At 34.5% G+C, this 14,694-nt stretch overlaps 1 protein-coding gene across 3 annotated transcripts in view; it reads left to right on the top strand.

Moving 5' to 3' along the window:
- The window catches only part of PIBF1 (progesterone immunomodulatory binding factor 1), a 122,112-nt gene that overhangs the window by 29,266 nt on the left and 78,152 nt on the right, over nucleotides 1-14,694 (top strand). For all 3 annotated transcript variants that reach the window (XM_072032500.1, XM_072032501.1, XM_027472963.3), the window contains exon 10: nucleotides 1,304-1,402. In XM_072032500.1, coding sequence (XP_071888601.1) covers nucleotides 1,304-1,402 — 99 coding nt within the window. The remainder of the gene's footprint in view (nucleotides 1-1,303; nucleotides 1,403-14,694) is intronic.

The following is a 14,694-nucleotide window of genomic DNA, read 5'->3' as shown; positions in this document are numbered from 1 at the left end:
TAACCATAATATAAAGATATTTGTGGCATTAGCATCTGTTCTTCTAATAGGTAGCTTTGTTATTGCTCTGCGGAGTGAAAAAAAAAAAAAAAGAGCATGACTCCTGCTGTCTGTCTTCCAGGCAACTGAAAGTTTCTAATTAAAAATATTGCATCACTCTGTAATTTTGCAAGTGTAAAATGTATATATACGCACATATACATACGCACCACTTCCTCTGTTCAAATCTATATTGAATTACAAAGAATTATTAGACTGTTGGTTGAGTTTTGACATTGGTCTATGTATCATTTAAAAAAATTAACAACATTGAAGGAAATCTTCTTTGCATCTGGAACCAATTTACACTTTTTTTCTCGCTTTGAAATAGTTACTTTTGAAGTGTAAATCGCTTATATTTGACTTCACATTTCACAAGAAAAAGGATTTCTAGTGCATGCTCTTTATAAATTAATTTTGAAAAAATGTCACCAAAAGATGGTGCTTTCCCCTCAGTGTTGAGAAAGATGGAAGCCCAAATTAGGAGCAAAACAGTTTGAAGTGATGTGATATGATAAGATGCTGATTGCCTGTGACTGAAAATAAAACTAAGATGATGGTTTTATCTTAAAGCTCAAAGCATAGAAATGTATTAAAACTAAGCTAGTTTAATATTTAACTCTTTTCCTTCTCACTTTGAGAAATCTGACGGGACTGATGTTTTCCTTGAATTTATTGGTGGTCGTTTTACCCTTGGATGAGTCAGTCCAAGAATATAAAATAAGGGGTGGGGTGGGATCCAATAAAAGTGTGATAGAAACCAGAAGGAAACACCAACAATATGCAAAACCTGTATGACTAACTATGCAATTAGTTGCATGTGGAAGTAGGATTTCTGTGCCTGGTTAATCTTTTCCTTCTTTATCATAAAAGTTGTAAGTTATCTTAGCTAGAAGGGCACCATTCCCCTACTTTTTAGTGAAGTACCCAGTAAAATTATTGGAATGTATTGAATTCCTAACCAAAAAAAAATAAAATAAAAAAATTCATAGTTCTCATATTCCAAATTGCTCATAGATTTCTAAGTGTAACTAGGTTGTTTGATCATTGTTTTCAGAATTTCAGAACCGGAAATTTTTCATTTTTGTTGCTATATATGAATGTAATGTGAAGTGTAATGGATAAGCATATAGACAGACAGCCCCCTATTGCTCTATTAAAACTGAAGTAGGTAGTATTGGAGTTGGGATCAGTCAGTAGTATTCCATGAAGCAAAAGTCTTTCTCCTAACAGAATACTGACAGAATACTTCTGTTTCCTTCAGAAATTTGAGAGAAGCAAGAGATAATGCTGTTGCTGAAAAAGAAAGAGCAGTTATTGCTGAAAAGGATGCTTTAAGAAAATATGACCAACTCTTAGACCAGTAAGTATCTTTTAAAAATGCATATAAATAAATCTAAAGGTGTAAGTACACCTATATCCAAGGAGTTTTAGGTAAGAGGAATTACTGGTTTGGCTTTCTGCTTGTGAAGAATAATTTCAATTGCAAAAATTTTGTTTAAATGAAGTTACAGATTTAATTTTAGTTGTAACTTTTTTTTTTGCATTACCAGTGTAGTAACAATGTGAATGCTTGATTCACGTCCTACAATCCTGTAAAGACATGCAACCTTAATTATGCCTCTTGTAGAAAGAAAAGATATATTTCATACTGCGCTGTAGCAGTGCTCAAACTCTTAACCTCCTCTTTGTCTTTAGTTGAAAGTAGTAAACACCTTTTATTATGACTTCAATTAATAATTTCTCTAAAACTGAGGATAGAGAGCAGTAGTTATAAAGCGTTAGCTTGCTACATGCTTTTCTTACTGCTCCCTTTTCTCCCTCTTTCCTAGTCAGCCTATAAAATACAGGGTCTGTACAAACTTATAGTGCAGTTCACATGGGGATAGGGGAACTATGACTGATTCTCTGCTGGTTTGCTGTCTGCCTTCTTGCTCTGCAGCAAATTTAGAATATCAGCTATTATTAGTATTAGTAAATTATGGCGTATTTAAGAATGATTGACCATAATCAAAGCTGTTCGGGGTAAGTTTGTCATATGGCCTTAATTTTGGGGCTTGTTTAATTGTTTAGTGTATATCTTTTTTCCAAAAAGAAAAGGTCAGTGCATTAACCAAGTGTGCCACCCTATCATCTACTCAAAGGAAGTAGTTATGTGAACTTTTTTTTGCTTGGAGTTGTTTTTAATTGCATATAGTAATCAGATGAAGTGTTAATTTAATACAAGCACAAATTATTTAAAGCCCTTTTTTTTATGCAAAACTCCTGCCTTGCAGTGGCAATACTAGCAAAGAAATATCACTGCCCCAACATTAACCACAAAGGAATGAAAAAATGTCTGCACAGTCTAATGGTGTGAAACATGAGGTATAGTTCTAGAGTAAATAGGGTGGATTAGGGGACATGACATTCATGCTCAGCTTCAGGGCTTTGACTTCAGGTTGATTCTAGTTTGGGCTGAAAGCATTATAGGTGTTCTTAGATTCTCAAAAAGGAATTCAGTTAGCAAACTTTGAGATGACAGCTCCATCAGAAAAATCTAAGTATAGAAATCAAAGCTGGTTGACTGGGCACAACCAGGAAACTTGGTTCAAAACTTATCTCCTGAACCAAACTAAAATGCTAGTACAAGTCAACTGTGTGTTTCTGATGAGACTCGCAGCTTTCACTGTTATGACTCACTATGACTTGCAGAACTCATATCTAACTAGAAGTTCTCTGGAAAAATAGGTCTAGCTTATGATAATTTGAATGCGTATGCTTTCTTGTTTTTTAATGGAAGTACCAACTTCATAATTCTTACTATATTTTCAAATTTAAAAGCCATGTAGGAAATATTTTTCTGTTCTGCTATACTCCCATTTATATGATGTTACCTTTTTCATACTGTTGCTTTTTTGAGAAGAGAAGATACCCTGTAATCAGAAACATAAGAAACAATTTTGAAGGTTTTTGAGAAATAAGCTTCCCTCTTTAAAGGGGAAAAATAAGAAAACTAGTAATATGCTATTTACCATCATCTTGATACATACTCATGCCTCCATCCTACTGTAATTTTTTTTATTCATAAGTTCTTTCTTCCCTTTAAATGAGTTGATGAGTACTGATGTTGGAGCTCAAGGAAGTAGGTTACTCCTCAGATGACTATGCTTTTTAAAAAAGAAAACTCTGCTTGAGACAATGAAAAAGACGTACTTCTTTACATTTTTATTTTTTTTTAATAGCATCCCTGCTAACCACAGTACAGGTGTCAAGACTGTGGCTTTTTACATATTCCAAATTATCTACCCTAATGAACTGCAAAGTAGCAAGTTGGCATGATGAGATGGAATAAATAAATTAAGACCCCAAAGTCTGAAGTTACTGTGGAAATATGATGGTTTTGTGGATAAAAAAAATAATATCTAATATAACCAGAATCCCCAACAATAAAAAAGGAGCACTTATGTTGTCCAATTCTATATTTAAGTGATTATAACTGCTAGTTCTGCTTTATTGAAAACAAGGTGACTCATCATAGTTACCACTGGTATCATAATCTGTATAAACAAACATGTTTGAAAGCTTCAGAAGTATGTGGAATGTTGACTGGCCTGAATTATGGTTAAATAAAGCCCCTGGCAAATCTTGTGATCAGAAGTGTAACTAATAGCCAATTTTCTAGTCAAGTGCAGTTATTTTCATTCTGCTTACTGATGTCTGTGATACCTTTTTGTAAATAGCCAGTTATGAATACCAATAAAATATTGAAGTGATAGTATTTGTGGAAGTGTTACACTGATAAACAATTGGTTGTTTTGACCTCAAAGTAGATCACTGTGATGTCAGGATGTAACATCGCTCTCTTGTTGCTCCCCTTGCTAATACACAGATGTGAGTTCTCTGTGAGAATGCGTGTTTCATTTATGTGCGACAATGAAAGAACAGGTTTGATATTTTGGCTTAAACAGTGGCAAATGTTACACGTTCTAGAAAATTGAGACAAATGGAGACATTTTCACTTTGCCTCAAACTGCTTGTAGTGTGACTTAGAAGTTTTCAAATTTTAAAGCTACATTAACTCAATTGGAAGTCTCGGGGTTGAATGAGGAGAGCAACTCTAATAGTTCCATCTTCTACTACATAGCTAAGTGTAGATACTAAATATGTTCTAACTCTTCCTTCTTTTGAATATTTCTCAAGTGTTATTTTGAAAATATTGACTGTGTTAACCCCTTCCTGGTCCTTGTCAGAGAGAGGGGAGGAAAGTGACTGAAAAACAGAACAAAACCAGCCTTGCTTCCTATTGCTTTTTCCTACTAGTTAAATTTTCTAGTTTCATGTAAGATTAGAGGTCAAAATGAAATGGCTCCCATGGCAGGGTGTTCAAAGTGGAATCCAAAGTCTAATATGGGGTAAACTCATGCAAGAGCACTTCTCCTCAGGGTACTACAAGAGCTGCCTCTTGCCTTTGATTATTCACTTCCTTTCACAGAATTCCTTTAAAACTTAAGGAGTGTCATTTCTTTTTCCAGAGCTGTACAGCTTAGCTTTATCTGTGGAAACTGTCCAAAACAAACAAAAAAAATCAGCATTACTGGGAATACAAAGGAAATCCCTATGTGGTGTGATTTTTTAAAATTATTTTTATTTTTTAGAAGATTTTTTTTTTTTTTTTTAGTGACCAAACAAGAAAATTTACATTCTGCTACGGGTAGTTCATTGCTGCTAATGTGATATGCTACTCAAGGTGATTTTCTTTTTCTGTTTTTGGAATGATAAAATGAGATGTGTAAAAAAACAGAGAAATTAATAAACATGTAGTAAAAAGAACACTAAGAAAACTTTGTAGTGGCAACAGCATTCCTTCAACCTTGCAGTAGGCACTATTAAAAAAAAAAGAACACAACTGTTTTATGAAAGCTAATTGAGGGCTTAAATTACTGCCTCTGTCTATGAGGAAATAAGATATTTTTAAGTATGTACATGTGGCTTATTTTTTTAGTGTATTTAAATATGCAAAGATGTTGAAAGGGCATTTTAATATGATGTTTTTACAGTTGGGTTGAGCAAAGACGGGATGATGACTACAAAAAATAGTTTAGTCTTAGGTTTGTTGTACAAAGACTTCGAAAGATTTTGGCTTATTGTGTAAACATTTCTGGATTTATTTATATAGCTCATCCATTTAAAACTATTAGTTAAGTAATGAATAATCTGTTAAGGGAGGAAAACACCGCTAGGAGTATCTTTAGTGTTTCTATTTAGAAGTGCCTTTCTCAAGTAAAGAGCACAGTAGAATAAAAAGTTAGGTAGTTGTAAGTAGGAAAAAAAAAAAGTAGAGTTCTCCATATGGTGGTGTTTACCTACTTAATGCTTTCCAGTCAGGTGCAGGGCATGTATGCATTTTGAAGACTTAGTCTGCCCTTGAATCTTAAATATTAGAATCTTTATTCCCCCTTTTGTCTTTTTTTCTTCGTAATGATAGTTCTTATTTTTAGAATTCATTTGGAGGTGAGATTAATGTTATCTGACATTAGTCATCTGTCTTAAACTTTGTAGGTGATCAGGAGAGGTGATCAATCCTGTTTATAAAATGGGTATTTAAGTTAAGTGAAATGAAGATCCCTATACCTTTTGTATTAATTTTAAACAAGACTAGAGATGACTATTTTTAGACGATAAAATCATTGGATAAATTTACTGAGTAAGTAAATGTTTCTTTTTGTTTAGAGTCTCTGAGTATGCAGGAATGTCGTGATTAAAGGTAGCATTTGTTACGTTATACATCCATTTTTAATAGAAACATGAAAAGTAATTATTTGCCCCTTTTACTAATATGTTTTAATAATCTGGATGTTGATGACTGCAATCACAGGAGTCTAATCATAAAATGATTAAGTCAATGTATTTTACTGCTCATACTTAAATACAAACCTATTATCTCTTCAAAAATGTTTGTATAAAATATTTTAAACAATTAATTAAAAATAACAACCTTCAGGCCTAAGTATTTATTTGCCAAAGCTGCCAGAACCCAATATAAAAACTACTGCTGTAACCTTGTACTCCCTAGATGTGACTGCGACTTTTATATATGAAGTACTTTATAATCCTGTGCATCGAAGAGCTACACAGATCTTGAAATTACTGCATAAAATTTTCAGTTCCAATTAACATCGGCAGTATATTCTAAAATACTTTTGTTTTGTAATAATCATTTGTTGTTGCTCTGATAATTTGTGACTTCTATAGCATAATGTGTATATCTTGATAACATCAAAGACTTGTATCAGAATAAAGCTGAGCCATTACCTGTCATTGTTAGACCTAGTCTAGATTTCAACCATAGTCAGTGTATCTACTACACACTTCCCATTAAAAACTGCCTTCATCTTATTCTCCTGATGAGAAAGGTAATTACAGGGTGCAGCTAAAGGGTAAGATGGAGATGTCATGGAAATTGCTGAAATACCCCTTCTTGGAAGTTCAGAATCAACGCAAAGAAAACATTGAAGAAGGAGTGGTAGCATGATAAAGAAGCAAAGTAGAAGTCGGTTTCCTGGGAGACTAAATCTGGTTTGTTTTCAGACTGTAGAAGTAGCACTAATTTCTGCTAAAATGGCTACTCTTTTTTTTTCCCTTCTGAAGATACGTTTCCATAGGCTTTATGTCATAATGGATGATCTTAAGCTGCTCTCTGAGTGAAGTGACTCTCTTTCTATAATGTTTCTGTGTTTAAAAAAAAAAAAAAAAAAAAAAAAAAAGAAAGTCTGACATTCCTCAAAGCTTACTTCAGATTCCACTAAGTGGAAAGCATTTTAATAAACAAAAGGAGAAAATTTAATTAGCTGATTTGATCAAATACACAGGTTGCAGCATTGGGAAGACTGCACACTTGCTAGGGCATGCCTAGCAATCTTTGCTTGTTCACTAATAGGCATCTCAACATTTTGCATTCTTAGCTAAGATAGCATCCTTCCAGGATCAATGGTTTAAGCCCATAACCACTCACTGTAGCTGTCTTGAATGATAAACACTAGGTAGAGAATTGCCAGGTTAAGACTCACAGGAACTACAAATTAGTCTGATAGCTAGCATTTGTGAGCTTTGTTACATCTAGAACACAGTCTTTTACCTTTGTTCTCTTGCTCTGCATGAAATGTTCAATGACTATATTTATAGCTCTAGAAATCTTTCAACTGAAGTTCCATTTGACACAGCTCTTAAACAAGATATTAAGGATGGCTTGGGAAGGTTGTAATACAAACACATCCTCATATTGTTTCCCTGGATTAAGACTACAATTTTATAAAGATTTTCCATAAAGTATGCATTCTTGTTTTACCTATTCAATTCTTGCTAGACCTAATCTTAAAACATTAAGATTAATAAAAGCACAATGTTAAAATTCTGTGGTGGCTATTATGCTGAGTACCTAAGAAACTATTTACTCTTTCAGGTGTTTACGTTTTTTGATAGCCTGGGAAGACTGAATGTCCTTTTAGAACAACTTCAAAAGCGGTTGTAAGATCCTTCAAGAGGCATTCTATATGAGGGTGCTGCTGCTTAGTCATCTTATACATCTTGAATTATAGAAATGAAAACTCCATGGCAAGCCATGATTTTCATATGATTGTTAGTATCCCTCATTTACACACACATTTTTGTGATTCACAGTGTTCAGCTTCTTGTTAATGATGAGCACTGGCAATCAGCAAATGGTGTCTCTTCACAACTTCACCGAATGATGTTTCAGGTGCTAAATGTTTACATGGGCTCAAAGGGAAACTGAAAAAGCTACTTAAGTAGAAACCACATCCAGCTCAGCTAATTTCTAGCTAATTCTTGAGATAGAAATAGTTGGACACCAGTGGGAAAACTTAGGGAGAGATGCCAAGTACACAAACATCTTTCTTGCTCTTCTCAAAATACACACTTCTGGATCTAGTTGGAGACAGGATTACCAGGCTCCATGGACTTTTTTTCTGATATGCTACAGCTATGTGATGTTGAACAGAAGTTGTAAAATACTGCTTTCTTACTGTTTGCTTCATGTGCTTTGTGTCCCTTTGAAAAGTTTAGACTGGATGTAACGTCAAGATAAGTGAAAGCATTTTTCTGACAATGATTTTAATGTGTTGGGTTATTTTTCTGATTGCTACGTATATCAGGTTATATATGCAAATAATTTTTTTTTTCTGGAGTGTTTCTAACCATCTGAGCTTGAAGAAATTTTAGTGTGAAGCCTCTTAGCAGCATCAGGAAGCCCAAAAGATTAACACTTCAATGGCAGATGAGAATATAAATTGTTTATAAGGAAACTCCACATTTTTTTTAGAATATGGAAGAAAAGCAATTCACAAATAACATGACCATATATTCCTGCAGTGATTATTAGTTGCATATGTCTACTAAAGCTGTGTATTATAATTCCTGTTCAAAAGCTAAATTCTTTAAAGCAAGGATATTGTATTTTCTGCATGGCTATGAATATTTTGATACTCAAATGATGGTTATTTAGATATCATTATATTTCAGCTTACTAAAACTATAGAAGTTCTCTTTTAATAGTATATTGTAAATAAAATAGCACATCTGAAAATTCTAACCACTGTACAATAGTATGGGGGATGATTTTGTGTAGCTTGATGTGTAGCTAACACAGATAAGCACAAAAATATGTACCTGTACTTGAATATGTACTGTAAAATTGGTTGTCTCAATTACTATGATTTTCAGACACTCATTTAACTATTACAGTTTTCTAGTATTTCAGCAAATGACTGGGAATATGAAGATTTTGTTGTATAATCCATCTTTTTTTCATTGCCATAGGTGTTCTGCAGCTTTTTTCTTAAGTATTTGTCTTCACTGTTACTCAAAATTTTGATAATCTGTAAAATCAGAAGTTATGAACATAAGGTCTTCTGTAAGTGTTTTTTTTTTCTTTTTTCTATATGTGTATTTCTATATAACATCCAAAGCATTTTGATAAAACCCTAAGTAAAGTTCAGGTTGAACTAGACGGTTAATGGTATAGACTTCTTCCGTCCTGGTGTCTCAGTAACCATAAAGGTTCTAGCATCAGTGGGTGATGGCCTTCTGGAATTACCTTCTGAATCTGTGACTATGTTATGGGTATCATCTGGAAAAAAGATATGATGCTGTGCTCTTGTCTGGACGACTAACTGTTCAAGAGCAGTTTGCCTAAAGAGGTGCTTATGTGGTCTGAGAAAGGAAGCTTTGTGATTTTACAGATGACATAGTAAACTCATGGGAGACTCCCTGAAGTGTTAGACATGGAGACTAACGTTTATTAGAACTTTGGGCTGAATTTTGGGCAGAGCTTGTCTTTGCAGAATCAAATTAAAACCATTGCGAAAATGTCAGGTATAAATAGGGAGCCGAAGTCTTCTGCTCTCAGCCAGTTCCTCACATGCATGGTGGCGATACCCGTTACCTCTAAGTAGCTCTCATGAAAAAGGAAAATAATAGCATGTTGTTCTGTGACTGAGGGTACTCAGTTTGTTTGACAGATATTCTTTAAATGAAGAACCTTCGTGCTGTGTTCACGAACGCTACCAAAACAGTGCCCATCAGTGAACTAAGGTACTTTCAAACCATAAACTGCAGGGAGCTGTTTGCCTTTGACATTAGTCCCTCCAGTATTGAATATGCCTAATTGATCTTAATCGTATTGAGGCCTTCCCAAAGGAGAAGGGCAGTATGGTATTTACATGTAGTGCTCACAACTAATGAAACCATTGTTTGAGCCCTTGGCATCCTGTTTGCTGCTTTCTATCTTCATGAGACTGGCTTGTCCAGTGCCTTGACAGGAGAGAACAGGAAAACCAGGGCTGAAGGACTGACTTCCCTTTTGTGTGATCTTGTATCTAGGTGTTTCCTCAAGAATGTATTCCAGTTTTTATCAGGTTTGTCTCAGAGGAGTACTTCTTTGAGTTCTTTATGATATCAGCGAGTGTACAATTAAGTTTTTTATATAGTAAAAAAAACCAAAACCGTTACTTTTGCAAGACCTTATTGGGATGGGAATATTTATTCTGAGTGGGCCTCTGAGAGCAACATCACATAAAAGTGGATAGGTTTAAAAAAAAAAAAAAGGAAAGTGGATAAGTCTATTTGCATATCTTTTCTAATATTTAAATTATATTTAAATTCAAATTATATTTGAATTATAGTCAAAATGATGCAACTTATAGCTGGTATTGTAACAAATACTACTGCATGTATATGTACAAAACATAGTTTAAGCTTTGATGTGGAACTTTGTCATCTGGAATTGTTTTCATGGATATTCTGATTGTTTCATGGAAGGTGTCCATTCCCATGGATAAATAGATATAAAAGTGCTGTGATTCATCTGATTCATTCCTTCTGAAATTTTGCTTAATGTTTGTTGTCTTTTCTTTGAGATATTAACCTTTCACTTCCCAGGAATATAATCTAAATCATAAGCTTCACGATGGTTCAGAAAGTTTCATCTTTCCATTTCACCTTGGATGCATTATACTGGGGACATCAAAGCTGGCCGTGGGTTGTAGAGAGAGGAAGAATTTTTCCCATTCAAATCCATGTGGGAAAGGGAGAAAGTTTTTGTGTGTGAGTGTTTGCAAAATGGTGCTGTAAGTAGGTGAGTTAGAAGCCCAGTTCTCTCTTCTCTTCATGCTCACTAACTTCAGGCATTTAAATGACTCTCAAATCCCCAACTATACTCAGTAGAGACTGTTTCTCCTCATAGTAGAGGATAAACAGTGTGACCAATCTAAATCTGTCCCTGTGAAGCACAGGTTGATACAAGAATTTTAAGATTTTCACATCTAAAACTGTGTGATGGAATACTGTCTTGCTTCTGTTATATGTTCGTTGAGGACATTTTTTTTCTGTTCTTACATGTGGTGTACTTTTTTATAAGCTAGTGGGACTGGGTTTTCAGGTTTTAATTCTATCCCTTACGACACACTGTTCCGATTCACAGGTTGTGAATTCTGGGTCTGATTTCTGTGTTATGTCAGTTCTGGGCATTTTTCAAAGCATTATACGCACATTGATGAATGAGGTAAATTTGTCAAGAGCTGGATGACAGTCTCCATTCAAAGGAAGAAAAAGCTTTTTAAAGTAGTGCATTTGCTGCAAGGTACTCGCATTATTAAAGTGTGCAGACAAACAGAAGGTAGTTGACACAAGTTAGGAAAAAGCTACCTTGTGGTTAGTTGTTTGCCTGCTGATCCTCCTCCTGTATTATTTTTCTTTAACTTTGTGAAATAATCAAATCTTTTTTGTCCTTTGTCTCAAATGGTTATCTGCTAATACAAAACTATTAAACAGCTTTAATTTAGGCATTAAAATAAGTAAAAATATTGCAACCTCCTCTATTGTAAAATTGATATATTTTGGCAAAATTATTTGTGAATTATTTTTTAAAGAGAGTTTTTACATTTATCTTTGCAAGTCTCTTTTGTAATGCCAGATGTCTAAATCTTTTCATAAACTTCAGTTAAAAGAAGCATATTTTCCGTCATTATTTTAAAATATAATGTTTACTGGAAGGGAAGTCTAGTGAATTCCCACAGATGAAGTGTGAGTGCATTTCTCCCACTTGTAAATGAGTTCTTATTTCCTACAGTACATAATCTGGTACCACAATGAGTCATTTTCAACATGTTTTAGTTTAGCTTCTAAAACATTTTAAAACTTGGCAGATACATGTAAATGAATGTTGCATCCAGTTTTAGAAACTGCTTCCAAATAATATTTTACTAACACGATTACTGTGAATAGACCTTTTAGAATGCAGAAGTGTCCTTTGTGATAAGCCTAAAAGCATTTGGCAAGGTCTTATTTTCATTTTATTTTTTTTTTTACCTTTAGCACGTTTCAGTTTAACCATTCCATAAAATAGGGAGAATACTTTGGTGAAAGATCCTTAGGCTTTACAGGCAGAGCATTGTAAATGGAGTATTTTAACCAGACAAACGATAGATTTCTTTGCAAACTGAACTTTGCAATTTCATGCTGATTTATTTTTCAATTTTACAGTTTTGTTTCAAAACAAATATAGTGCCATCTCTGTTTTAATGACATTGTTTTGTCATATGTCATTCCACACTTTAATCTGTTCCCTGATGTGTAACCTTGACAATTCAAATGATAGAAAAGAACTCAAGATTAAATAATTCATATGATTAAAATGGAGTTATGAGTAATGGGGGTGGAATGGGGGAGGCAGAACAAGCATATTTAGATTTAAAAAAAAAAAAAAAACACCTCCAAATTACCATTGTTCCATTTGTGAGGGAGTTTATTTTCATTTATCTGTTCCCTAAATAATTTTTATTTTAACTTTTCTTTCCTGGCTTCCTGGTATCTGGAAAATTTATTGTATTGGGAGCTTGGATACTTTGCTCAGATATTGATGCCCTGTTTTCAGACACAGTTATGTTTCTGCAATCTGGATTTGAATACCACCCTAAATTTTCTCCAGTTGTTGGCGGCATTTTTGTTAGTATAATATTCACAGTAGGGATAACTTTGCAAGTCTGTGATTCTCTGTTCCAACTAACCATCTGCTTGTTGTCCACGATGCAACAAGATGTTATCAGTAAGTTGTTCTTACTGTAATTGCTACCCTTAAAAATCTCTTCAGCTTTTTATTAGATTTAGGAGAACATGGAGGAAACATTTAAAACATTTAACGCTTGGATTACTAAGGCTTTCATTGTATAGATTTCCTGGAATCCTTTTACCCTTGGTTGTGTGGTGTAACAAAAGAAACCTATTTCAAAACCCTCCTTATCCCCACCACCAATTGGTCTTAAATACACTTAACTTTTCATCAAGGAGAACATCAAAAAGGGGGAAGGAGTTAGTTTAGGGGATCAAAAGTCAATTATTTTGTCAGACAAAATGTGAGACATTCTTCTCCTTCCATTATAAAGTTGTTATGAAACTTGCAGAAGATTTGTGATAGGCAAAAGAAGAGGAAAGGTAATAAAGATGAGGGGTGGGGAAAGCCATAACATGAATGAAAAAGAGATGAGACAAAAAAGCAGTCATGAAAACTTCACTGAGCGGGATTCACCTGGATGTAGAATATGTAATGCATTTTGCTCTTGGCGGACTGGACAAAGAGACAATGGTTGCATGAAGGGATTAGGTGAGTTGAAGGCAGTGTGTTGGTAGTGATGGAAGAGTCCATTTCTGCACATGTGGTTACTTCTATGTGGCTAATTCCAGAGGTGGGGATTGTAAATCTTATTGGTGTAATGTTGTATGCATTTTGTTCATAACATCTCCTTCCAGTTCTAACACTTTTTTCCAGATTATTGGCTGATACTTTACCAGAACCCTTGACCAAAAAAAAAGTATATATTTGAGATGTCATTTTGGTTCATACAACTGGTTCATAATTCTATTGCATTTTTTATTTGTTTTGTTTTGATGTAATACTGTTAGACTTTCAATGAATTTGAACTTTTTTTTTTTTTTTGAAAAGTGTACCATGGGTTTGTGTACACACGGATTTGTGTTTTGCTGTGGCTGGCAGTGGTTAGACTGTTGCCTAAGTTGACACACCTGCCCTGGGATGAAGTTGTTTCTCTCCACTGACCTCTAAATATAAAGGAAGTCTACATGACTAGCTTGGATGTAGATACCCATGTTGTAAACATCTGAAGCTAGGTGAAGTGAGTCCCACTTGTCTTTTCCAGGTGAAATGAGTTTTATATAATCCTTTTTCTCAAATTCATGTTTCTTAGAGGTTTTACTGTTCAGCATTGCTTGGGAAGGAGAATGTTAAAACAGAATCTTTAAGCATATATCAGCTACTGGTCATAAAATTAAATATTTTCATTGTGAAGTATGATAACTTTTTTTAATGAACTCTACTGTATTCCATGATTAGGAAAGAGAGAGTGACAGAAGTTCATTGACATTATGAAGATCTGTGGTTGTGATTATACAGAGGATTAGATCTGATGAACAAAACTACAGAAGGCAGGAAGACAAACATGTTTCTTCAAAATTTTCGGTCTTGGGTATTTTGCAGTAACTCTTAGAAGGTCCACACCCAAGTGAAGAGGAAGTTTGTGTTTTTCTTTTTAGAGAAAAGGGGAGAAAGGACAGAAAACAAATGGACAATACACCATAGTGCTTCTGTATTATAAAATACGTGGAGGTCTCTTTGGGTCTAAATGTGTAACAGCACCATTAAACAAAGTATGCCATAACTATACTTGAAATTTAGTACATCATCGATGAGTACAGGGTTTGCACGTACTAATGGTTTTCCAGCAGGTTGTCATAGTGATATCTGGGGGCAGATTTTCCGTGACTAGATTCCATGGAAGTCTTACCAATACCTCCTGTTCTCAAGCACCACCTAACCTCAGAGGCACTTGAAATCAGCCTGCATTCCAAATTGGAGCACATCTAGATAGAGGTCCGTGTGCATGCTCGGAAGTCTCCTGGTTTGGAAAGCTAAGTACTTATTTTGATATGAGTAGGGAGGTGCTTGAACTCTATTCAAGTCCCTGAAGGGTGTTTTTTATTAGGTTGTAGCTAACTCATGCAAAAGCATTGAGTTCACTCCCGAATGCTGTTAGAAGAGGAGATAAGTGCTATGCTTGCCTCTTCTTTAGTGTGCTGTGAGCACTC

This window comes from Anas platyrhynchos, chromosome 1 (assembly GCF_047663525.1).
Source record: "Anas platyrhynchos isolate ZD024472 breed Pekin duck chromosome 1, IASCAAS_PekinDuck_T2T, whole genome shotgun sequence".
In the NCBI taxonomy this organism is placed as follows: domain Eukaryota; kingdom Metazoa; phylum Chordata; class Aves; order Anseriformes; family Anatidae; genus Anas; species Anas platyrhynchos.
This window is presented reverse-complemented; position numbering and strand designations above follow the sequence as displayed.